The 25,604-nt window shown below is 38.1% G+C and overlaps 1 protein-coding gene across 1 annotated transcript in view; it reads right to left on the bottom strand.

Annotated features, from left to right (window-relative positions):
• Positions 1 to 25,604, bottom strand: part of NEB (nebulin) — a 207,492-nt gene that overhangs the window by 95,504 nt on the left and 86,384 nt on the right. The window contains exons 65-91 of the mRNA XM_063318368.1: positions 23,787 to 24,098; positions 23,032 to 23,235; positions 22,283 to 22,387; positions 21,906 to 22,013; positions 20,890 to 21,201; positions 19,187 to 19,390; positions 18,113 to 18,217; positions 17,503 to 17,610; positions 16,458 to 16,769; positions 14,943 to 15,146; positions 13,627 to 13,731; positions 13,183 to 13,290; positions 12,604 to 12,915; positions 11,677 to 11,880; positions 11,433 to 11,537; positions 10,643 to 10,750; positions 8,993 to 9,304; positions 7,953 to 8,156; positions 7,728 to 7,832; positions 6,344 to 6,451; positions 5,404 to 5,715; positions 4,328 to 4,531; positions 4,084 to 4,188; positions 2,798 to 2,905; positions 1,823 to 2,134; positions 784 to 987; positions 540 to 644 (exon numbers count right to left, since the gene is read on the bottom strand). Coding sequence (XP_063174438.1) covers positions 540 to 644; positions 784 to 987; positions 1,823 to 2,134; positions 2,798 to 2,905; positions 4,084 to 4,188; positions 4,328 to 4,531; positions 5,404 to 5,715; positions 6,344 to 6,451; positions 7,728 to 7,832; positions 7,953 to 8,156; positions 8,993 to 9,304; positions 10,643 to 10,750; positions 11,433 to 11,537; positions 11,677 to 11,880; positions 12,604 to 12,915; positions 13,183 to 13,290; positions 13,627 to 13,731; positions 14,943 to 15,146; positions 16,458 to 16,769; positions 17,503 to 17,610; positions 18,113 to 18,217; positions 19,187 to 19,390; positions 20,890 to 21,201; positions 21,906 to 22,013; positions 22,283 to 22,387; positions 23,032 to 23,235; positions 23,787 to 24,098 — 4,995 coding nt within the window. The remainder of the gene's footprint in view (positions 1 to 539; positions 645 to 783; positions 988 to 1,822; positions 2,135 to 2,797; positions 2,906 to 4,083; positions 4,189 to 4,327; positions 4,532 to 5,403; positions 5,716 to 6,343; positions 6,452 to 7,727; positions 7,833 to 7,952; positions 8,157 to 8,992; positions 9,305 to 10,642; positions 10,751 to 11,432; positions 11,538 to 11,676; positions 11,881 to 12,603; positions 12,916 to 13,182; positions 13,291 to 13,626; positions 13,732 to 14,942; positions 15,147 to 16,457; positions 16,770 to 17,502; positions 17,611 to 18,112; positions 18,218 to 19,186; positions 19,391 to 20,889; positions 21,202 to 21,905; positions 22,014 to 22,282; positions 22,388 to 23,031; positions 23,236 to 23,786; positions 24,099 to 25,604) is intronic.

The following is a 25,604-nucleotide window of genomic DNA, read 5'->3' as shown; positions in this document are numbered from 1 at the left end:
TAGTAGACCCAATTTAACCCCAGCTGCTATAAATCTTTGGTGTGAATCATAGGGAAACTTAGTATATGTATCCTTTTTTCTTCATTACTTTTGTTTCCTTTTTTGCTATCTTTAGATTATTTTATTTACCATAATGTTCTTTTCCTCTATATAATTACTGTATATGCGGGCAGGTGCAGTTGCGTATACATATACTCTGTCGGTTTCTTGGTATGTCTATTATGTTGCAGTGATCTGTATTTTATTTAAAACTATTTTTTAAAATCATCATATATGCATGATCTGTCAAATAAATTAATGACAAGACAATTTTAAATCTCTATATATGTTTCTTTGATTGCTGAGGCTCAAGCATCAGTGTCATTGTTGTTACTTAAAATATAAATATATGTGGGAATAGACATGTAACTTATAAGTCAAATACCTTTATGTTTTTAACAACAATTAACAGAAGGAGAATATGACTAAGACAATGTAACAAACAAAGGAATATTGATACGGTTAACAAGAGACGGCATAGACTTCGTTAATTATCTTACATTGCTAACATTCACAGCATTAATCTTCGACTGCAGCATTATAGGGGTATCGACAGGAAGATGGATCTGTGCCTTCTCTTGATCCCACGCTTCACGATACAGGTTCTAAGAAAAGGAGGAAGGAAGAATAATTTTCAACTGCTCTAGGAAAATCCCTTTAATTTTTCAAGGGCCACTGTATCTCAGCCACCTCTCTCTGCTATTTCACACATTACACAGAGCTGGTGACTACATTTCAGTTTACCTCACTGATCTGTTGGGCATTGATCTTAGCCTGGACGACCGGGGGTGGGTCAACTATGCTGGTAAATTTCAGAGCATCTGGTCGTAGTTTGTACAATCTCTCATTCACAAGATCCTGAGCCCTTTTCACTCTGAGCACATCCACAGAGCCTTCAGGCATCCATCCAATCCCACGGAGCCATTCCAGATCAGATTTATACAAATTCTATGAGACAATGGGTCACAAATGAAGAGTAAGATGATTAAGTCCATATTTTAAAAAAAATATTCTTACGGAGTTAATAGAATTAAGAGGATATCAGAAAGTCCTGACTAATTTGGTTCCATTATTTTAAAATGATTTAAACCTCCTTATGAAACAGCAAAAATGGAAGACAGTCAAAGTAGATAATGGAGCAAAGATATCAGAATATTCAAATGTGTTAATCATCTTGATTAAGTAGACAGAGAACGTATTAAGTCATGGCATGATACACCAATCATTCTGGATAACTCTTTCTGAATCTATTGAAACAAACTCTTAAAACTCTCCTACATTCAAGGTAAGTGAATTCAGGGCAACTTAGGCAAGCCAGCTTAAAAAGGATATTGGACTGTGCCCAGTTGGTTCTTCATACGTTTGTTATAGGAATCTACACTTTATAGTAGAAAGCCAGATCACATCTCTGTGATAAGGCACTTAAAAATATTTCCACCATCACAGCATGGTGTTCCAGTAGGGCCTGCCAAGATCAGCTTCATTCAGTGGAGACTTCAGGGAAGAAACAATGTCTCTGGTCACTTTTTGGCAGATGTGATCAAGGAAATGAAAGTGGAAGTACGATCATCTTCAAGAGCACCTTCCCCAACTTCCGTTCTTCAGACATGGGGGATTTGAATTCTCATAACCTCCAACCAGCAGGGAGAAAGATACGTTGGTTGGGCTAATGGAACTTGAAATGCAATGCATCTGTACTAGAGCTATGCACTTCAGGGTCTCTCTTGTTCCGTGCCCAGGCATGATCCATCTACGTGATCTTGTAAAACACAGGTGTACTTACATCACTTTGAAGTTCATACGCTTTCTTTGCTTGGATCACGTCGTTCTGATCCGGCAGACAAGACCACTCGTGCAAGTAATGATGGTAATCAATGTCGCTCGCTAAAGCCTGGCCATGCTTGGCTGCCTGGATAGCCACCATGTCAACAGGGATGTTGATCTTGGCTTTTGAATTCTGGTATGCTTGCTTGTAGAGACGGTTGTTTTGCATCTTCATTACTCGAGCAGCCCATGAAAGTTTAGGATCCGCCTTGACTGAAGGGCACCCAATGTAATGACCTTTCTGTCTCTCGTGAGTTTCTTTGTATTTATACTGAAGAGGAAAAGAAAAATAGAGCCGTTGAAGGATAATTCCAGTTAATGTGGAAAAATGGTATCTTAATCATCCGGGGACCTCGAGTGAAAGAATGGGCAGAATCTATCATTGAAAAGTAACCATTCGGAAGTATTTTGAATGCATGAATCTTTAGGAATGTTGTTTTACAAGTTATGCAACAACATTTTATGATATAGTTTATTAAACCATCATAAAACAGTATTTATAAGCAGTGATCTCCCTTTTTAAAAGTGGCAGCAGAAAGTAACATTTCTTGAATGGAAAATCATTAGGGCATAGAAAATTCCCTTTTAAATATCTGAATGGTTATCTCTTTGGCGGTTCGGGATAAACATGCATTAAAATGCTTGGGTTTAAAAGGATATTAATATCCCATATTTTGAAACATCTAAATGTAAAAAATTGGAGAGCATTGTGCAAAAATATCATATTTATTTTATTTATTGTTCAAATTTCTATCACCGCCCATCTGCCCCAAAAGGGGGACTCTTATCATATCCTTGAACAATAGCAACTTGTAAACCGTTGAATGAATGTGTCTTTCGGATGAGGTTAGCTGGTTGCACACTCTGTGCCGTCTGTGTGATATGAAAAGATACGGTCCTTTTAGAGGCAACATTTGAACAACAGAGCTCATACCTCACTGGCAATTTCTCTGGAAGATTTTGCATGCTTGAATGAAAGAGCATCAACTTTAAAGTCATAACCTTTGGCTTTGGCCTCATCCCAGGCTCCGGTATAATGTTTCTGCAATTAGAATACATGCACAGCTTCAATACAGTCATAAAATGCTGAATGAGTGCCAATAAACTACAGATATTCCTCAAAAGCACAATCCTCTGTGCCTATCTACTCAGAAAGAAGCCAGTGAACAAAGGATGGTAAAAATCCCTATCTTCTTAGAACACACTGCATGAATTTGATCTGAACCATATCAAAAACTGTTTCAGCATCCAACAACGTTAAAACAACTAATTCCAGTGTAGTCTGCTGGGGCATCCAAAAGAACAATTGCCAAACAGATATTTTCAAATGGTTATCTGTTTTTAAGAAATCCACACTGAGATGGGTAGATTAACAATAATATTACTTTCTATAACCTCTTGGCGAGTGTTGCAGTTAATATTTTATTATGCACATTAAACAGAGATATTTCTATATAACATGCTCATCTAGTACAGTCTTTCTCAGGCTTTCATATGACTGAAATATAAGTCTCATAAAAAGATTTAGGAAATAAAAATAGGCATTTCTGTCTATATTTATTAAAGGATTCATTATATACCTCCAGCAATAAAGATGCCAATCAGTCCATAACTGTTCTGTACCACCCAACTCAAAATCAGTCAGATCAAGCGGCTTTCCCGTTTTATAAATCAAATTGTCTCTGTAACTTCTTATTGTGCCAATGATTGTGCCAGTTTGTTTTTAGCTTCCTGAGAGATTTCTCCCATTTCAATTGTTCTCCAATAAGTAATAATTTGCTGTTCAGTTTCAGATGTTCCCAATTCATATAACTGAGTGTAAAAATCATAAAACTAGTAATTCATTGATTCTGCTTTGGTATGTTACTGACCATCACTCTGTCGGTTTCTTGGTATGTCTATTATGTTGCAGTGATCTGTATTTTATTTAAAACTATTTTTTAAAATCATCATATATGCATGATCTGTCAAATAAATTAATGACAAGACAATTTTAAATCTCTATATATGTTTCTTTGATTGCTGAGGCTCAAGCATCAGTGTCATTGTTGTTACTTAAAATATAAATATATGTGGGAATAGACATGTAACTTATAAGTCAAATAACTGTATGTTTTTAACAACAATTAACAGTATGAGAATAGACTAAGACAATGTAACAAACAAAGGAATATTGATACGGTTAACAAGAGACGGCATAGACTTCGTTAATTATCTTACATTGCTAACATTCACAGCATTAATCTTCGACTGCAGCATTATAGGGGTATCGACAGGAAGATGGATCTGTGCCTTCTCTTGATCCCACGCTTCACGATACAGGTTCTAAGAAAGGGAGGAAGGAAGAATAATTTTCAACTGCTCTAGGAAAATCCCTTTAATTTTTCAAGGGCCACTGTATCTCAGCCACCTCTCTCTGCCATTTCACACATTACACAGAGCTGGTGACTACATTTCAGTTTACCTCACTGATCTGTTGGGCATTGATCTTAGCCTGGACGACCGGGGGTGGGTCAACTATGCTGGTAAATTTCAGAGCGTCTGGTCGTAGTTTGTACAATCTCTCATTCACGAGATCCTGAGCCCTTTTCACTCTGAGCACATCCACAGAGCCTTCAGGCATCCATCCAATCCCACGGAGCCATTCCAGATCAGATTTATACAAATTCTATGAGACAATGGGTCACAAATGAAGAGTAAGATGATTAAGTCCATATTTTAAAAAAAATATTCTTACGGAGTTAATAGAATTAAGAGGATATCAGAAAGTCCTGACTAATTTGGTACCATTATTTTAAAATGATTTAAACCTCCTTATGAAACAGCAAAAATGGAAGACAGTCAAAGTAGATAATGGAACAAAGATACCAGAATATTCAAATGCGTTAATCATCTTGACTAAGTAGACAGAGAACGTATTAAGTCATGGCATGATACACCAATCATTCTGGATAACTCTTTCTGAATCTATTGAAACAAACTCTTAAAACTCTCCTACATTTAAGGTAAGTGAATTCAGGGCAACTTAGGCAAGCCAGCTTAAAAAAGATATTGGACTGTGCCCAATTGGTTCTTCATACGTTTGTTATAGGAATCTACACTTTATAGTAGAAAGCCAGATCACATCTCTGTGATAAGGCACTTAAAAATATTTCCACCATCACAGCATGGTGTTCCAGTAGGGCCTGCCAAGATCAGCTTCATTCAGTGGAGACTTCAGGGAAGAAACAATGTCTCTGGTCACTTTTTGGCAGATGTGATCAAGGAAATAAAAGTGGAAGTACGATCATCTTCAAGAGCACCTTCCCCAACTTGCGTTCTTCAAACATGGGGGATTTGAATTCTCATAATTTCCAACCAGCAGGGAGAAAGATATGTTGGCCAGGCTAATGGAACTTGAAATGCAATGCATCTGTTCTTGAAGTGCATAGCTCTAGAACAGATGCCTGAACACAGGACAAGATAGACTCCTTGGTCTATCTTGTCCTGTACCCAGGCATGATCCATCTACATGATCTTGTAAGACGCAGGTATACTTACATCACTCTGAAGTTCATACGCTTTCTTTGCTTGGATCACGTCATTCTGATCTGGCAGACAAGACCACTCGTGCAAGTAATGATGGTAATCAATGTCGCTCGCTAAAGCCTGGCCTTGCTTGGCTGCCTGGATAGCCACCATGTCAACAGGGATGGTGATCTTGGCTTTTGAATTCTGGTATGCTTGCTTGTAGAGACGGTTGTTTTGCATCTTCATTACTCGAGCAGCCCATGAAAGTTTAGGATCCGCCTTGACTGAAGGGCACCCAATGTAATGACCTTTCTGTCTCTCATGAGTTTCTTTGTATTTATACTGAAGAGGAAAATAGAGAAAAGAGAAGTTGAAAGAATTAAGTTTATTCCAGTTAGTGTGAAAAGTGGTATTTTAATGATCCGGGGACCTCGAGTGAAGGAACAGGGCAGAATCCATCATTGTGAAAGAATGGGCAGAATCCATCATTCAAAAGTAACCATTCAGTAGTATTTCAAGTGCATGAATCTTTAGGAATGTTGTTTTGTAAGTTATGCAACAGTGTTATATAATTTATTAAACCATTATAAAATAATATTTAAAAACAGTGATCTCTCCTTTGAAAATGGTAGCTTAAAGTGACATGTTTTGTAAGTGCAAAATGCTTTGTAAATGAAATGTTCCCTTTCATAATGCAATATTAATTAAACTTCTCATAATTATCTCACTGGCAGTTCCAGGTAATAACTGTTTTCATTATTTTAAAGGTATTATTTCTACAGCAATCAATGTAAAAAAATAACTGTGTAAAAACATCAAAACTCTGCAGTATGGCAACGTCTACGTGGTTGAAGCAATATGAAGTTTAAGTAGAATTTTAAGTTTAAATGAAGTTGCACACTTTGCCATATGTGTGATATGAAAAGATACAGCAGCATTGGAAGCAACATTTGAACAACAGAGCTCATACCTCACTGGCAATTTCTCGTGAAGATTTTGCATGTTTGAATGAAAGAGCATCAACTTTAAAGTCATAACCTTTTGCTTTGGCCTCATCCCAGGCTCCAGTATAATGTTTCTGAAATTAAAATACATGCACAATTTTCAATGCTGGAAGAAAATAAACTACAGCTATTCCTCAATTAATCATGCAGTCCTATGCATATCTACTCAGAAATAAGTCTCACTATGTTTAATTGACTATTCCCCCAGAGACAACAGTAGAGAAATGCGGTGTAATGTATGAAAAATATGAATTTTCAGAATGATTAATGGGACAGGTATACATAAATTCAGTTTATACATGCATGAACGTTTATGGATGCACACACATTAAATAACTGATTCCAACTTCTATGTGCTTAATATCAAGTGCTATAAATTGATATTAATAAAATAAAAGAGGAATTTGAATTTACAGTAGTAAAAACGATATAAGCAGGGAAAAGGAACACTTAGGAATAACGCTCTGTTCCAAAGCACAATGTGTTTTGGAACACTAAAAACATCGTGTAAGTTTGGGGCTCTTTTGAATAAACCTCTCACCCCAAATTATAAAAACCTCTCCCTTGTGCCTTCTCAAAATTCCTGCCCCTCAGCTTTGTATTGTCATAGTTTGAGTAACAGTTTTTGAAGAACAGACTCTCTCAAATAAATGAACAACATGGGGACCATTTTAAAATATGTATCTATGTAGGTATGCATGTATATATATTATTTATTAAACAAATTTAAATAGCCGCCCAACTCACACACGGTGACTCTGGGCGGCTTACAAATAATAAATTGTCACCATTAAACCCCTACATGGCTACGGGCCAGCTTACTAGTGGGACTGCCTCTCCCTGGGGGTTTCTGCCCAACCCGCCAGTTCTGGCAGTGTAGGCAAGCTAGGGGTCCCCTTAGTGAGGCAATGTGTGGTGGGACCTAGGAAGGACCTTCCCTGTCATGACAATTGCCCCATGGAACAGCCTCTCCCCAAAGATACAAAATGTTCCAACCTTACTGGCCTTTCAGAAGGCCATGGAGACTTGGCTGTGCCCCCAGGCATTGGGGCCAGATGTTTATTTATTTATTTATGACTCAAATTTAGCCACTGCCCATCTCCCCCAGAACAGGAGTAAAGTAAAGAGGAGTAAAGTAAACAGATATTTACTTTGGGAGCCCTGGCATGGATGTAGGTTGTAGGTGTTTGGCATTTTTAATGAGAGAGCCTCAAACAGAGTTTTGTTGTTGTTGTTTTATTGCTAATATTGTATTTTCCCTGCTCAGAGTTTCATCAGATAGATAGGAAGCCTTATAAATTTGATAAATCAATCAATCAATCAATCAATCAATCAATAAAATTATCTTACATTGCTAACATTCACAGCATTAATCTTCGACTGCAGCATTATAGGGGTATCGACAGGAAGATGGACCTGTGCCTTCTCTTGATCCCACGCTTCACGATACAGGTTCTAAGAAAGGGAAGAAGGAAGAATAATTTTCAACTGCTCTAGGAAAATCCCTTTAACTTTTCAAGGGCCACAGTATCATTTCACACATTACACAGAGGTAGTGACTACATTTCAATTTACCTCACTGATCTGTTGGGCATTGATCTTAGCCTGGACGACCGGGGGTGGGTCAACTATACTGGTAAATTTCAGAGCATCTGGTCGTAGTTTGTACAATCTCTCATTCACGAGATCCTGAGCCCTTTTCACTCTGAGCACATCCACAGAGCCTTCAGGCATCCATCCAATCCCACGGAGCCATTCCAGATCAGATTTATACAAATTCTATGAGACAAGGGATCACAAATGAAGAGTAAGATGATTAAGTCCATATTTTTCAAAAAAATATTCTTACGGAGTTAATAGAATTAAGAGGATATCAGAAAGTCCTGACTAATTTGGTACCATTATTTTAAAATGATTTAAACCTCCTTATGAAACAGCAAAAATGGAAGACAGTCAAAGTAGATAATGGAGCAAAGATATCAGAATGTTCAAATGTGTTAATCATCTTGATTAAGTAGACAGAGAACGTATTAAGTCATGGCATGATACACCAATCATTCTGGATAACTCTTTCTGAATCTATTGAAATAAACTCTTAAAACTCTCCTACATTCAAGGTAAGTGAATTCAGGGCAACTTAGGCAAGCCAGCTTAAAAAGGATATTGGACTGTGCCCAGTTGGTTCTTCATACGTTTGTTATAGGAATCTACACTTTATAGTAGAAAGCCAGATCACATCTCTGTGATAAGGCACTTAAAAATATTTCCACCATCACAGCATGGTGTTCCAGTAGGGCCTGCCAAGATCAGCTTCATTCAGTGGAGACTTCAGGGAAGAAACAATGTCTCTGGTCACTTTTTGGCAGATGTGATCAAGGAAATAAAAGTGGAAGTACGATCATCTTCAAGAGCACCTTCCCCAACTTGCGTTCTTCAGACATGGGGGATTTGAATTCTCATAACTTCCAACCAGCAGGGAGAAAGATACGTTGGTTGGGCTAATGGAACTTGAAGTGCAATGAATCTGTGCTAGAGCTATGCACTTCAGGGTCTCTCTTGTTCCGTGCCCATGTGTGATCCATCTACGTGATCTTGTAAAACGCAGGTGTACTTACATCACTTTGAAGTTCATATGCTTTCTTTGCTTGGATCACGTCGTTCTGATCTGGCAGACAAGACCACTCGTGCAAGTAATGATGGTAATCAATGTCGCTCGCTAAAGCCTGGCCTTGCTTGGCTGCCTGGATAGCCACCATGTCAACAGGGATGGTGATCTTGGCTTTTGAATTCTGGTATGCTTGCTTGTAGAGACGGTCATTTTGCATCTTCATTACTCGAGCAGCCCATGAAAGTTTAGGATCTGCCTTGACTGAAGGGCACCCAATGTAATGACCTTTCTGTCTCTCGTGGGTTTCTTTGTATTTATACTGAAGAGGAAAACAGAGAAAAGAGATGATGAAACAATTAGGATAATCCCAGTTAGTGTGAAAAATGGTATTTTAATGATCTGGGGACCTCGAGTGAAGGAACGGGCCGAATCCATCATCCAAAAGTAACCATTCAGTAGTATTTCGAGTGCATGAATCTTTAGGAATGTTGTTTTGCAAGTTTTGCAACAACATCATGATATAGATTATTAAACCATTATAAAACAATATTTTATATTGTTTTATAATGGTTTAATTATAAACGATTGTAAAACATTGTAAAAGAGCTCTATATGGGGCTACCCCAGAAGAGTATCCAGAAGCTGCAGCTGGTCCAGAATGTGGCCGCACAGGCAGTCTTGGGAGCCCCAAGGAGGGCACATATAACACCGCTGCTATGCGAGCTGCATTGAGTACCAGTTTGCTTCCAGGTCCAATTCAAGGTGTTGGTTATCACCTTTGAAGCCCTACATGGCATGGGGCCGGGTTACCTGAGGAACCACCTCACCCCCATCACATCGACTTGCCCCACCCAGTCAAGCAGAGAAGGCATGTTGCAGACTCTGTCCATGAGGGATTGCCGATTGGCAGGGTCCAGGAGGAGGGCCTTTTCTGCCGTGGCACCTGCCCTGTGTAATAGCTTAAACCCAGAGGTAAGACAGGCTCCCACTCTCCTGGCCTTCCAGAAGGGGGTGAAAACATGGCTATGCCACCTCACTTGGGATGGGGGGGCGGATTGCCATTCTTGGGGGTGGCTGGTACAGTGATTGTGCCAAGTACAACATCCGATTCCCATCTTGAATTTCACATTTTATATCTTGTATTTTTATATTTTTATTGCTATTTAAGTATATTTTTACTGTATTGATTTTATATTGTACTGTTTTACTGACTGCTATTTATTATTTGTAAGCTGCCCAGAGTCATTGTGTACAAGATGGGCAGCAGAGAAATTTGATTAATTAATTAATTAATAAGCAGTGATCTCCCCTTTTAAAAATGGCAGCAGAAAGTAACATTTCTTGAATGCAAAATCATTACAGCATAGAATATTCCCTTTTATTTAAATATTTCAATGGTTATCTCTTTGGAAGTTGAGGATAAAAGATGCATTAAGATGCTTGAGTTTAAAATGATATTAAAAACTCAAATTTCTAAACATATAAATGTAAAAAAATGAAGGAAATTGTGCAAGAGCATCATATGCTTGAACAGCAACATATAAACTGTTGAATTATTGTGTGTTTCAGATGACATTAACTAGTTGCACTCCTTGCCATCTGTGTAATATGAAAATATACGGTCATTTTAGAGGCAAAATTTAAACAGAGCTCATACCTCACTGGCAATTTCTCTGGAAGATTTTGCATGCTTGAATGAAAGAGCGTCAACTTTAAAGTCATAACCTTTTGCTTTGGCCTCATCCCAGGCTCCGGTATAATGTTTCTGCAATTAAAATCCATGCACAACTTCAATACAATCATAAAAGGCTGAATGAGTGCCAATAAACTACAGATGTTCCTCAAAAGTACACTCCTCTGTGCATACCTACTCAGAAATAATAATAAATAAATGAATATTTATCATGTACATTAAACAGAGATATTTCCATATAACATGCATATCTAGTACGGTCTTCATCTCTGGGGTTTCTAGCATACAGGAAAACTTAGGATATGGATTTTTTTCTTCATTATTTTTTTTCCTTTTTTGCTATCTTTAGTTTATTTTACTTGCCATAATGTTCTTTTCTCCTATATAACTACTGTATATGTGTGCAGGTGCAGGTGCATATACATATATTCTGTTGGTATTGCAGTGATCTGTATTTTATTTAAAACTATTTTTTAAAATCATCATATATGCATGATCTGTCAAATAAATTAATGACAAGACAATTTTAAATCTCTATATATGTTTCTTTGATTGCTGAGGCTCAAGCATCAGTGTCATTGTTGTTACTTAAAATATAAATATATGTGGGAATAGACATGTAACTTATAAGTCAAATACCTTTATGTTTTTAACAACAATTAACAGAAGGAGAATATGACTAAGACAATGTAACAAACAAAGGAATATTGATACGGTTAACAAGAGACGGCATAGACTTCGTTAATTATCTTACATTGCTAACATTCACAGCATTAATCTTCGACTGCAGCATTATAGGGGTATCGACAGGAAGATGGATCTGTGCCTTCTCTTGATCCCACGCTTCACGATACAGGTTCTAAGAAAGGGAGGAAGGAAGAATAATTTTCAACTGCTCTAGGAAAATCCCTTTAATTTTTCAAAGGCCACTGTATCTCAGCCACCTCTCTCTGCCATTTCACACATTACACAGAGGTAGTGACTACATTTCAGTTTACCTCACTGATCTGTTGGGCATTGATCTTAGCCTGGATGACTGGAGGTGGGTCAGCTATGCTGGTAAATTTCAGAGCGTCTGGTCGTAGTTTGTACAATCTCTCATTCACGAGATCCTGAGCCCTTTTCACTCTGAGCACATCCACAGAGCCTTCAGGCATCCATCCAATCCCACGGAGCCATTCCAGATCTGACTTGTAAAGATTCTACAAAGGAACCCATCAGGCTATTATTAAGATATTTCTTTGAAACACCACTGTGGCTCCTCTACTCAAAACTAATTTACAATTACTCATACCTCAACACACAGCCACTCAGTTGCCACAACTGTTTGTGTCATACACTTACTTACTTAGTTTTTATTTATTCATGATTTATATAGTCCATCTTATGTAACATAACATAACACGGGTGGCATACAAACAATAATAAAACAATAAAAAGCATAAAAAGCTTTCTCATACTAATTTGTGAGGGTATTTTAAACATGTACTCCTCTTGGTCCTCTTTCTAAGTAGCATATCTTCAAAAAAGGTCAGCTATGGAATGTTATACATTTTGTAAAGTAACTTTGGTTCTGATAATTCCTGTTCAGTGCAGAGCAGCACAGATCCATCACAGGTTTATCTAATTTTTTTACACCAAAATGTTCCCAGAAATTTAAAGCAAATGGACAATAGACAGGAATACAGCAAAAAAAAATCATAATTCTGTGCAAGTGATTCTCTGTTTATGGATAGCCAGCTCTGTGTTATCTAACATTCAACCACAAGTGAGGTTCTTTTGAAGATGGCTGGACGTTGCCAAAATTGCATGCGGGGTTTGGATCACTGCAGATGCAACAGTAATAACCCAACAAATGCAGTGTGAGATTAAATAAACTAATAGGCAAACGATTATAATTGTAGACGTAGTAACTTCCTACTCACGTCGCTCTGTAGACCATAGGCTTTCTTGGCTTGGATGACATCATTCTGGTCAGGCAGACATGTCCACTCATGGAGGTAGTGGTGGTAATCAATGTCACTGACCAGCTTCTGACATTTCTTGGCCAACAAGAGGGACAACATGTCCACTGGGATATTGTACTTGGTTTTAGACTTCTCAAAGTATTTCTTGTACTCCCTCTCACTCTGCAGTTTGGCTACACGCATCGCCAGCACTAGCTTGGGATCATCGTGGATGTTCCGGAATCCCACGTGGTGTCCCACTTGCTTACGGTAACCTTCTTTGTACTTGTACTAATGATGAAATATAAACATCAGCTTTATAAAACATACATAATCTATCACATTTCAAAACTTTACACACTGCATAATGTCTCTTTCTTATATAGTTATTATCTACCAACAACCAGTGCTTGAAGAATAAACTATAATCAATGATATTGACATCTGCTGGCTTTATTGCCAGGTTTCAATCTGATCCTTCTTGATAAAATATTAACTAAACATATAAATTTTTTAGAAAATAACTTTGTGGAAATGCCATAGAATAGCAGACAATACCTCACTAGCAATATCCCTAGAAGCCTTGGCATGCTGAATTTCAATGGCATCCAATCTTAAGTCATGACCTTTCTTCTTCACCTCCTCCCAGCCAAGTTGGTAATGTTTCTGTGAAGAAAAATAAATAACGCGTATTCCATATCAATGCATGTCATATTTATAAAGAATTATGGAATATTAGTTTATACATTAAGATCCTTGGGCTGTGGTTCTCATTGCAAGCAATGGTAAATTTATGGGATCATTATGATAGGGAAATGCTTTTCATGTTAGTCTTAATAAAAATTGCTTACAAAAGTACCCTTACATTGTCAAATTTATATTCATATAATTATAGATTTGGAGAGTGTCATAAACTCTCACAGAAGACTCATCCTTAGAAGAGGAAGAAGAATCAGGGGAGATCTTGGAAGCCAATTCATATTTAATTCTTTAATTTCTTACTTTACTGTAGTTGACAGAATTTGCTTTGGACAGAAGCATCTCAGGCGTGTCAGCTGGAAGGATGAACTGTGTCTTTTCTTTATCCCAAAGTTCATGATATAAAGCCTAAAGGGAGAAAAAAAACCAAAATATTTATCATTGGTAGGATATATTATATTTTTCAAAACACTTTATTGACAAAAATATCCTCATTTGAAGTTGGACACATTGTCATTCAAACCATGTGAGAATTCGGGTGACGTTCAACTGTTTGGCTTCAAGGCCACTAAGAATTGCAGAAGAATTCATGGGGAGGGTAGAAAGCAATGGGTCTGATTTACCCCCTTCTTTTACAAAGGGGGTAAAAGAAGCACTGACAATGCCACACTGGCAGTGAGCAACCAACTGTTTAATTTGGCTTCATTGTAATCTGCAATAAATTTTCCTATCTAGCTAAACTGAGATATCTGCAGAGTTCTAGTCAAGGAACCAAGCTTAGCTGTGTGAAATATTTATTGCGAAGTCCTGGTCAGGAAAGCCTGCTAATCAGTGATTGAAAGGAATTTAGGTCGACCTAAAGTATCCAAATCTGAAGCAAAAGGTAACTCCCTTATAAGTGCGTTATATAAACCATAGGGAAAAAAACCTCATATGCATCTTTGCTCCTATTCCCACGGTTTAAGAATTAAACCTTCATTCAGATTCAAAATGGCCCATTTTCTTCAGTGTAAGTTCTAAAGAAACAGACAGTATTTCTATGGACAGTATACAAGATGGGCTGTGGGTGTATAGAAGATCGGAACAGCTATTTTCATTTTAAAAGCCCAGAACGTTTGCTTTTTCAGACATGTTTTTCTACCACTCTGAAATAGAAAATGCATGAAAAAATGTAATATAAGTCCTAAAATAGGCATACAATAATTTTATAACAACAAAGAAAATCTCGAAAACTGTCTGGTAAAACATAGCCAGCCAAAATGTGTAAAGTGCTCCCCTCTGAAGCCCCCAACCCCCCTAAAAATATTCTCCATTTAATGTTTAAAGGGATCTACCACAATTACAACTAAAGCTGGAACAAGTTGGTAGTAAGTGTTTGGATTTTTTTTTAAAGCTTTCTCTGCCTTCAGTGACAATATTTATAATGGGGGACAGTAATCCTTGTACAACAATCTAGCAAAGTATATATTCTATAAGAATAATCGAAACTGCAGTTTCTGCACTCTTTCAGAGGGCTGACATAATAGAAACATGTATCTCACTTCAGATGAATTGAAACCTGATTTTAAATGGAAACCTAAGTGACCCCAAATAACTGCTGCGTGACAAATACTGCTCACCTTACTCTGCATCAGAGCATTGGCCTTAGCCAGGACAATATCCGGGGAGTCAACAATAGATGTAAATTTCAGAGAATCCGGAGGCTGCCGGTAGAGTCTTTCATTCAGCAGATCCTGGGCATTCTTCACTCGTTGGACTTCCACAGAACCTTCTGGCATCCAGCCAATACCACGCAGCCATTCCAAGTCTGACTTGTACAGATTCTGTAAAGAAGAAAAATTCTGCATTTCCTAGGCAGAACAGGGGATTGGGGTCATGGTGGTATAAGTAATCTCAGTTCACCAGGACAATGAATGCTTTGATCAACCTATCCAATTTCTTTTCCAGTAAAGACATTCACATTCATTTCATCAGAGATAATTCCCACTCAAATAAAATGCAGCTCCCATGCACAGCTAGGCCTCTACACATCAGGTTATAAATGAGGCAATGGATTGTGCCATTCAGCAATATCCATAGTTCCTTTCAGAATCCAAGGATTCTTGACCAAAGCCTAGTGAGATTTTATTTGTGTCTGCCACCTCACAGACTTGTATGTCGGGACAATAATGATAGTGATAATGATAAATGTATATGCTGCCTGAATCCCTGCAACTCTGGGTGGTCTATGCCATAGAAACACTTGGAGGTCAGATTCCAGTACAATGCTACGGGTGACTTATATTATTCCAGTAATGCAATCCTAGCACATCATTTTTAAAAAGCCCCATGAGGCTTAAGAGAGAGCTAAGAGAGCCACTTTGGTGCAGTGGTGAAGGCACCAGGCTAGAAACCAGGAGACTGAGAGTTCGAGTCCCACCTTAGGCACAAAGCCAGCTGGGTGACCTTGGGCCAGTCCCTCTCTCTCAGCCCTAGCAAGGAGGCAAGGGCAAACCACTTCCCAAAAACCTTGCCAAGATAACTGCAGGGACTAGTGCAGACAGTCGCCAGGAGTCAAAACCTGACTTTAAAGCGCACATGCACACACACATACACACACACACACGGGGCTTATTGCCAAGCAAATGCACAGAGTTGCTGTCATGAGTACTGATGGCGAGCAGGAGGGGGCCCCTATCCAGGGGGGAAAATGCATGCGTAGTACTGAGGAGTTAAGCAGCCATTCAAAGAGACACAGATCAGACCCGCCTTAACTTTTGGGGTTTATCTGTCTGGGTTTTTCCCATGCTTCTTCAGTTTGTTAGGATTTTCTGTCTAATGTAGCAGTAATAAAACACTAGAGACCTATTCCTCGTCTCAGCATGGTTCCTGACTGTTAGGACAGTTGCAAATAACAATGCAATGGATTTAATGTAGCTTATTCCAGAGTTGGGGTGTAAATTACATTCAGGAATTTGCTGAGAAATTTCTCTATCTTGTTGGAAGTTGTACCATTATCTAGTGTGTCAGCTGCTCTCCATTCTCAGGGACAGATTGATCTGGGGACCTTTTGCATGCCAGTCACATGTTCTTCCACTAAATAATAGTCCTAGTCAAATAGACATATACATTTTACGTTTTTGAACTGTACATACATCATTCTGCAGGTCATATGCTTTCTTTGCTTGAATGACATCATTCTGGTCTGGCAGGCAAGTCCATTCATGTAAGTGTGTGCGGTAGTCCACATCACTAACCAACTTCTGACAATCCTTAGCCCCCAAGATTGACAGCATGTCAACAGGACTATGGATCATTGCTTTGCATTTCTCATAGTTCTTCTTGTACTCCAGATCACTCAGAATCATGCCTGCATGTGCGAACCACACCAACTTGGGATCATCTTGAAATCTTTGAAGCCCAACATAATGCCCTCTCTGCTTCTCATGTGCTTCTTTGTATTTATACTGTAAGAGAGAACAATACATTTTGGAATGAATATAAATGTTACTAGAAAAGCTAACAACTATTTAGCTACTAAAGTTACAAAAACCAAGAGAAGGAGGCAAAACTGAATTCAGATTTCTTCAAAATGTCATACTGTTTCAACTCCTGTTCAACTGTTGACTAATACTTTAGGGACATTTGAATATCACAGTAAAATATAGTAAAAAGCCCTTTGTACCATGGTATCAGAAGAAGGAATCTTAACATCCACTTTTCTACAACAGTTTTTTATTGGGGGGGGGGGAGCCTGTACTTTGCCTGATACACAGAATGATCCCAATTGCAAAAATCAAATAGGAAAGCAGATTTCTTCATCTTCCAGTCTTCTTTTTATCTGCCAGAAGGGAACTCTAAATGAGCATTTAAAGCATTGGGCTAAGAAACTGTGCTGTCTTAGCACAGGTTTTGTTATGAAAAATTTACCCCATGTTACTTCGGCTGGGACAAATAATGCATCCTAATGGCAAAAGTCAACAGACTTTTATCTTAAATTTATCTCTCTATGCTCTTGCCATTTACAGCTATAGGAGATACAGCCTTGTTACATATCATTCTGGGTCAGTCTACTGGACCTGTGTCATCTTTCTAAAGTCCGCTTGTCTATTCCATTAATTTTTTTATTTGTGTAGCTACTTTGTGAAAAACTTTAGGGAAGCTACTGGATGGAAATATGACATGGAAGCATCTGCTCACATCACTAGCGATATCCCTCGAAGCCTTTGCTACTCTAATTGGAATGGCGTCGATTCTCAGGTCATACCCTTTCTTCTTGGTCTCTTCCCATCCTTGGACATAAAGTTTCTGTAGAGGATATGATAAAAAGACACCTGAGTGTAAATTCACCTACAGCATCTAGACGTTAAAATCAATTTGTTCATACAGTATATATTTGATCTTGTAAAGTGAAAGCAGTGGGACGCAGTGGTGCTGCGGGTTAAACCGCTGAGCTGCTGAGCTTGCCGATCGGAAGGTCGGTGGTTCAAATCTGCGTGACAGGGTGAGCTCCCGTTGCTAGTCTCATCTCCTGCCAACCTAGCAGTTCGAAAACATGCCAGTGTGAGTAGATTAATAGGTACTGCTTCAGTGGGCAGGTAACAGTGTTCCGTTTAGTCATGCCGGCCACATGACCACGGAAGTGTCTACGGACAAACGCCGGCTCTTTGGCTTTGAAATGGAGATGAGCACCGTCCCCTAGAGTCGGACATGACTGGACTTAATGTCAAGGGAAACCTTTACCTTTACCTTAAAGTGAAAGCAAGTCCACAAATTATTAAATATTCAAACAATTTTAACATCCTCTTACATGGCTGATATTGGCAGAATTTGCCTTGGCCAGCAGAATTTCTGGGGTATCTGGCATGACATGAATGTTGATTTTATCAGCATCCCAGGCTTCAGTGTATAATCGCTGTGAGAGAATAAGGAAAAAAAGTTTGAATTTTGTCTAAAGGAAATATGAATTGAAAAGTAGTGTGAGGCTATAAAATCAAGCAAATTCATATTCATTAAAAATGTTATCTAAATTTTTTAATGAAACTCAACAAGGGAAATTTTCTGGACTAATGTATTGAACTATGCTTCTAATTTAGATGTACAATATGGTACATTATAATTTACCGACTTTATTTACAGTTTTTTTCTGGTTCAGATGTTGTGGCTGAATGTGTTTAAAACAGCTCCTATGTTCAAGACCCCAGGTTTATCAAAGAAAGTCAACTCAGAGCATCTGAATCCTCCAATTTTCCAAAGCAGAACTCTACTTTGGGCCTGAGGCAAAGCACATGTGCTCAAGGAATTAGAAAAAATGCAGATGGATTTCCAACACATCAAAGCAGCATCCAAATCAAATCTTGCCTTTGGTAGACATTCCTTAGGCTACTTTGATTCATGTGCCAAAAACTACCAGAGGTTTTTAGAGAGAAGTGATATTTGTGATTCCTTGCATATACAATTCCATGATTTCAGCTCATTTTTCATGATGCAGTGATCCCTTCTTTATCTTCACATTCCTTGGCATCATTTGTCCTTGCTGCTATTTCTTCCTCTGAGATATTCTATACTGTTATTTTTTTCAATACAGTCAATAGTCATACTGGCTGGAAATTATGGGAGCTGCAATCCAACTGGTGTGAAAGTCCAATTTCATAACGATTAGAGTAGTTCAATAGTGGAACTAACTACCAGTGGTGGGGGGTCCCCTTCCCTACCTGTATTCAAGCAGAAGCTAGAAAGCCATCAGCCAAGGATGATTTTATTTGGATTTTGCCACCAAGCAAGGCTAAATAGCCCCTTCCAAATGCAGGATGTTATCATTCCATTTCCTAAGCAAATTATCGCTTGTTATGGAACACTGGTTATTCCTGTTCAGAAAACCTACCTTGCTCATAATCTCAGCATTATGCTTCGCCAATTCTACATCCCAAGCATCTGTGATAGAGGTAAATTTAATTTCATCACATGGTTGCCGATATTTCTTTTCACTTAGGATCTCTCCAGCTCTCTTGACATGTTCTACATTCAGTGAACCAAGAGGCACCCAGCCAATGCCTTTCAGCCATTCCAGATCTGACTTGTAAAGAGCCTGAATCATAAATAGCAATGAGCTGTGTTTAGAGAAGTCAACAAACACATGCATTACAACAACTCTTGAAACAACGTTTCTGGCTAATTGAATTAGGAATTTAATGTTAAAAACTTCAGATGAAAAATGATCTCTGATGCTGAAATTCACCTTATGAATTGACTGATTTGATTTTCAGCAGCCTTACATGTTATAAAATACAAATAAGCATCATGATATGCATATTTAAGGAATAATAATGACAACCAAAACCATATTAAGTTTAATGCTGCAATTAACTATCCATTTAAGGCAAATGTAATGAGTAAATAATGAAAAATCAATAGTGGAGAGGGGCAGAATCCCAACTCTCCTTTAATATGTTTATTTCATTTTTTATTTAAAAAATTAAAAAAAACATATCCAAAATAAAATAAACAATCCAAAATAAAAACCAAAACCTAGTCATGCTTCAAAATGCATAACTGAATTGTGTAACACAGTTATCTGTCTGCCTTACCAGGTAGACTAGACAGGAAGCATGACCAGATATGCTAATTCTACTTTATTGTAAAGCTACATTAACAGAATCTTGCAAGTCTGAAAGTATAAATCTCCTGCTCTCTCCTTTACAGCCCAGGAATTTTGCGAGGGTCCCTTCTTAGCCTCTTGCCCCACCCACTCTCCAGCTGTGGGCTATGCTGTCTCTTATCTGACTGTTTTCTAGGCAGCATCTCTTCGCCCTGACTCCCAAGGTCTTTCCCACATACCATTACATTACCCCAGTACAAAGTTATATTATGGAAAATCTGTATAATGCATATAGATGAAAATAATATAGAAAATTTACAGAAAATTCTTTGTAAAAATGGCATATTAGGCATAAAATATTCTCTTAGGAGAAAAGTACATAGAACCACACATAAATTTTATTGCACACTTATTTTTAGAAAAGATGAAGTGAATATGGTAACCGAGCAAACCAAATTTCAGAAACCACAAGAATATGAAATCGACAGATCTGTGAACTACCAGTAAGAAACGAGAGATTAAATATATCTAATGAGATGGGAAAGGAAAAAAAATCCGAAGCCTGTTTTACAAGTACTGTCTAAGTTGCAGCAGGGTGAACTGAAGTTCAAACTGAGGTGATTGACCTGTGATACAATGACTCACTAAAGTGGGTTGTAGCAAGAGGAAAACTTGCTCTGTATTCAAATATATATGTCAGCTGACAGAATTATCTTCCACAGAACTAAAAAGAATATACGTGCAAGTCCTCCCCACATGTAGCATCCTGTATACCACATAAGTCTGTTTCAGAGATCTGAGGAATCATTTGGAACTGCAAGGGTGGTAGGGCAGAGAGTTGTAGGGAGAGAAGGAAAGCTTCAAATAATTTCCCATCCATCCTGCAAACATGACTTTTTAATGAACACCGACCAATCTCAGTAGAAGAACACCAATGCGTCCATTTCACATTAGTCACATGTTCACTATGTTTTCCATCTCATACTCACATCGCTCTGCAGATCATAAGCTTTCCTAGCTTGGATGACATCATTCTGATCTGGCAGACATGTCCATTCATGTAAGTAATTGCGATAATCAATATCGCTGACCAGTTTCTGGCAGTTCTTTGCCCCCAAGATTGACAGCATATCCACAGGACTGCTATACTTGGTCTTCAGTTTCTCAAAGACTTTCTTATACTCTCTCTCACTCTGCATCTTGGCAACATTCATACAATGCATAATTTTAGGATCGTCTTCTACACAATGAGCTCCAATGTGATGGCCAAGTTGCTTGCGATAGCCTTCTTTGTATATGTACTGAAATAAACACATATATTTAAATCGCAGATTAAAAACTACATGGATTGTAATATTATTAAGCATTTTTTTAAAGAATGAAAATGAGACCCCACCATCATTTTAAAATGAACTTCTCCATGAATCTTTTCCATGGACTTGTATCAAAACTGTATTAGAAAATGGAATCTCTCATCCATTTTCAGGTCATAGCTGAAGACTAATTCAATATGGTTGTTCTTTTGGTGCAGAGAACAATACAAAAAACACAAAAACAGCACAGGACAAAGGAACAACGATGGCAAAGAAAACAAACCCAGAAGGGAACGAAAAGGAAAAAGAGGCATCAATCATCCTCTCCAAAAGCTTGGGTGAAGAGCCAAGTCTTTAAGGTCCTTCAAAACACTAGCAGGATGGGAACCATTCAAATATTGGGAGGGGGGAACATCATTCCAGAGGGCAGGCACTGTTACAGAGAAGGTGTACTTCCAGGGTCCCAATAGGTGGCATTGTTGAATCAACAGAACCTGGAGCGTGCCAACCCTACCAGATCAAACCAGTTGGGCAGATACTATGGGAGACAGGCGGTCCTTCAAGTAACCCTTATGCCATGTATTGCTTTATAGGTAGCAACCAGCAGTTTAAATCACACCAATTGATTTGCTGTTTTTCAAAAAGTTTCCTTTAATAATCATTGCTCTTTATGGAGCCAAATGGCCACCTACATCACTGGCAATAGCTCTTGAAGCTTTGGCAGCTTGAATTGGGATAGCATCAAGGCGCAGGTCATAGCCATCCTTTTTTGCTTGCTCCATGGCCAGCCTGTACAATTTCTGTGAAAAAGAAGAAAAGTTTGGTTTCAGTGCTGCTCAGCTTTTTTGCTACACATGGAAATAAAGAAAATGTCCTATTCCTTAGCAGAAATGTCCTTCTTGATTTATCTGCACTGTATTGATGGAAGCTCTTCTGGGCCAACTCAGGAAACTGAATCCCCAAACAACCCAATTGTGACCCCAGGCCCTGCAGTAAATGTTGCCATTGCCTGCAAGTCCTTGAAGGAGACACAGTTCTTCCAGTGGCTTTTACTCGTCCTTATACCCACCTGGCTATAGTTTAATTTGTTGAGCTTCGCTAGGACAATTTCTGGTGTATCAGGCATGACATGGATCGTGCATTTATCTTTATTCCAAGCGTCAGTATACAGCCGCTGCAGAACAACATCAGAAAGAGAATTAGCACAAAGTGATGGCTATTTATTAGTCAGTATTCTAGCTATCTAGCTATTCTGACAGATAGGTTTTCCTCTGCAAGTAAATTCAAAAATATGCCAGGAAGGAATCTCATTATTCCGTGACAGTATATTGTATGTTTTATGGGACAGCATGTTGTATCCAGATTGTTTTAGGAAAACCTGTGTTTAATTAAGAATTAATTGTATTGTTCCTCTTTTAATCCGGTGTGGTTCAAAGACCCTATGCGGTTCATTGTAATCCCTGAGATATACAAATTAGTCTCCTTATTAATATCCTGGCTGGGAATTCTGGAAATTGTCATCCAAGCAAAATAGGAAGTCAACAACCCCAGGAAAGAGGCTCTAAAATTCTTTGCAGCAGAAGACTATATAAAGGTCATAACCATATTATGGTTGATGTGCAATACAAACTATATACTTTGTCCAGCAGTACATTTATGGCCATATTATTTTATTTACAAAGTTACAGAACAGAAATCAGTGGCACTGGTAGAAACTTGGGGTTAATTCTGACCTTCTGAATTTTATTTTGAATCACACCAAATAATATTTGCAATAATTATAAAAGCTAAATTATCAGTTGTATAGCCAGAATTCACCTTGTTCATGGTTTCGGCATTATGCCTGGCCAATTCCATTTCTAGAGAATCTGTCACACTGGTGAAGCTGAAACTCTCCGGAGGCTGGCGGTACCTCTTTTCACTCAGGAGCTCCCCTGCTTTCTTAGCATGCTCAACATTCAGTGAACCAATAGGGACCCAGCCAATGCCTTTAATCCATTCAAGGTCTGATTTGTAGCAAATCTGTGAATTAGAAGTTAATTAGAAAGGTAATCCTGCATTTTTGGAAATACAATTGGATCAGATGGCATTTATGACAGATTCTAAATATTACTGATGTGGGGAATATACTGTATATAAAAAAAATCCTTGAAAATCTTGAAAAATGCCCAAGGTATAATTCATTTTCATGAGATTCCTAATCTTATCCAGTGAAATAATGCCCCCTGTTTTAGGAAAAAAAACACAAGTATGTGTTCCATGAGTATGTGAGGAACATCCTATTTGGGACCAAACAAAACCAAAGCTTCAGATGACAATAATAGCATTTCTTTCATGGTTCTCCAGAGTTTTGTATAACTCTCTAATATACACCCACAGAAAGAGAAAAGCCCATGAAATAATGGAGCAGCCTAAGTGAAGAGTCATCTCTGCTCATCCACGTAACACTTTGGGTTAAACAATTAGCTGCCACTACTATCCGTATATTGTATGCGCATGTGGCAGAAATGTGCCTGAGACAGTGTGATTGCCCATCTCTCAACTGGTATGGTCCAAGACAAAATTATACTCACATCACTCTGCAGATCATAAGCTTTCTTAGCATGGATGACATCATTCTGATCTGGCAGACATGTCCATTCATGTAAGTAATTGCGATAATCAATATCGCTGACCAGTTTCTGGCAGTTCTTTGCCCCCAAGATTGACAGCATATCCACAGGACTGCTATACTTGGTCTTCAGTTTCTCAAAGACTTTCTTATACTCTCTCTCACTCTGCATCTTGGCAACATTCATACAATGCATAATTTTAGGATCGTCTTCTACACAATGAGCTCCAATGTGATGGCCAAGTTGCTTGCGATAGCCTTCTTTGTATTTGTACTGGAATAAATGCACAAGCATACAGTAAGTCATCTGCTTATGTTTCTTTCTGGTATCTGAACTATAATAGCAAAGTTAAAATATACATTTTATGCATATGTACATCATGGGTCTGTTCTATTTTCTTAGGAAGAATTGCTTTAATGAAGGAAAATACAAGAAGAATAAGTGGTAATTAGCTAACTCAAGGTGGTTATTTTGTCATTTATCACACTCTGATAATGGTGAAGGGTTCTGGACACCTTTGACGCAAGGCAGGATACTTGGGCAGCAATATACAGGTAATGTTCCTTTTGGATTCAGAAGGGTGTCAGCCTCCATAACTCATGGCTTTGAATTAGAGCAAAGAAGAATTTTTAGTGTTGTTCTGCCCTGTGTAATGGCTATGGAGCACTCTGAATATCTGTCATTTGCACATTTGGCTTCCTAGTGGAATTTGCAAAGACAAAGGAAGGTGTTCTTGGAGAGATTGATAGCGATTAATATATGTTCAAATGTCTTTGCTTTGTGGAAGTACTACAAAGTATATTTCATGAATATAGATTAATTTTGTAATAATTCATGCCATAGTTTGGAGGGCTTACAAGATACAAGGTTAAGGGGAAACCATTATCACAAGAGAGAGAAAGAGAACTATTCAACATTTTTGCCAATATCAACTCCTTGAAGAGCTGCAACTGATAGTGCGTAACCAAATATTAAAAGTTAATTCAAATTAAAGTATAATTCTATGTCTACTAGCAAGAAATGCTGCCATTCCTGCCTGAAGTTAAAAACTATTCCATTTGCCTGAGGAGCTGATTCTATAGTTCTGAAGGAACTACAGTTTGCTTCCCTAGCAGGAAAATTTGATAGCTTCCAAAACTAGCATGAAGTGATACAACTCCTGTTCCCTTGGAGCAACTTCCCATTTTTTTCAAACTGTGACCAATCTATTCATAAACTCTATTAAGAAATTTAGGTGACTTAGCTTAGCTGATCCATGGAGGATGCACTGAGGCTGCTTCTTAAGAGTTTGTATCAGAGTCAGGGTGTTCTGTGTTAACTGCAATACTTCGCTGATTTTAAGCTTTGAACTGCAGATTTATTTTCTTTGTAAAAAAAAATACTGAAGCATAGGCAATTGTTCTTACAATAGTAGCTTCTTTTTCAAGGAGAACAGTAGCCTATGCTTCAGTGTTTTTTTTACAAAGTGAAGTTCTTACCCTTGGGAACTTAAAATAAAGAAATAAATCTGCAGTCCATATATTTTTAAATTTTAATTTCCCAAAGTTACAGACTCACTGTTGAGCTCTTTAGTAACTTCGGGAAATTGAAATTTAAAAAATATATAGTTAAAAAGGAAGTTTCTGGTCTGAGTAGTGGACAATACGTGTAGTTCAGGGTTGAAATGTTGGGAATTTGGTGTTTGCTGAACCTGGTTTTCTTCTTGCAAACATTTCAGTACCAATCTAGGTAACATTTTCAGTGCTTTGACATTAAAAAGGATTTGTTTTTGAATTACTG

This window comes from Candoia aspera, chromosome 1 (assembly GCF_035149785.1).
Source record: "Candoia aspera isolate rCanAsp1 chromosome 1, rCanAsp1.hap2, whole genome shotgun sequence".
NCBI classification, from domain to species: domain Eukaryota; kingdom Metazoa; phylum Chordata; class Lepidosauria; order Squamata; family Boidae; genus Candoia; species Candoia aspera.
Note: the sequence above shows the minus strand (reverse complement) of the source record. Positions and strands in the feature narration are given on the sequence as shown.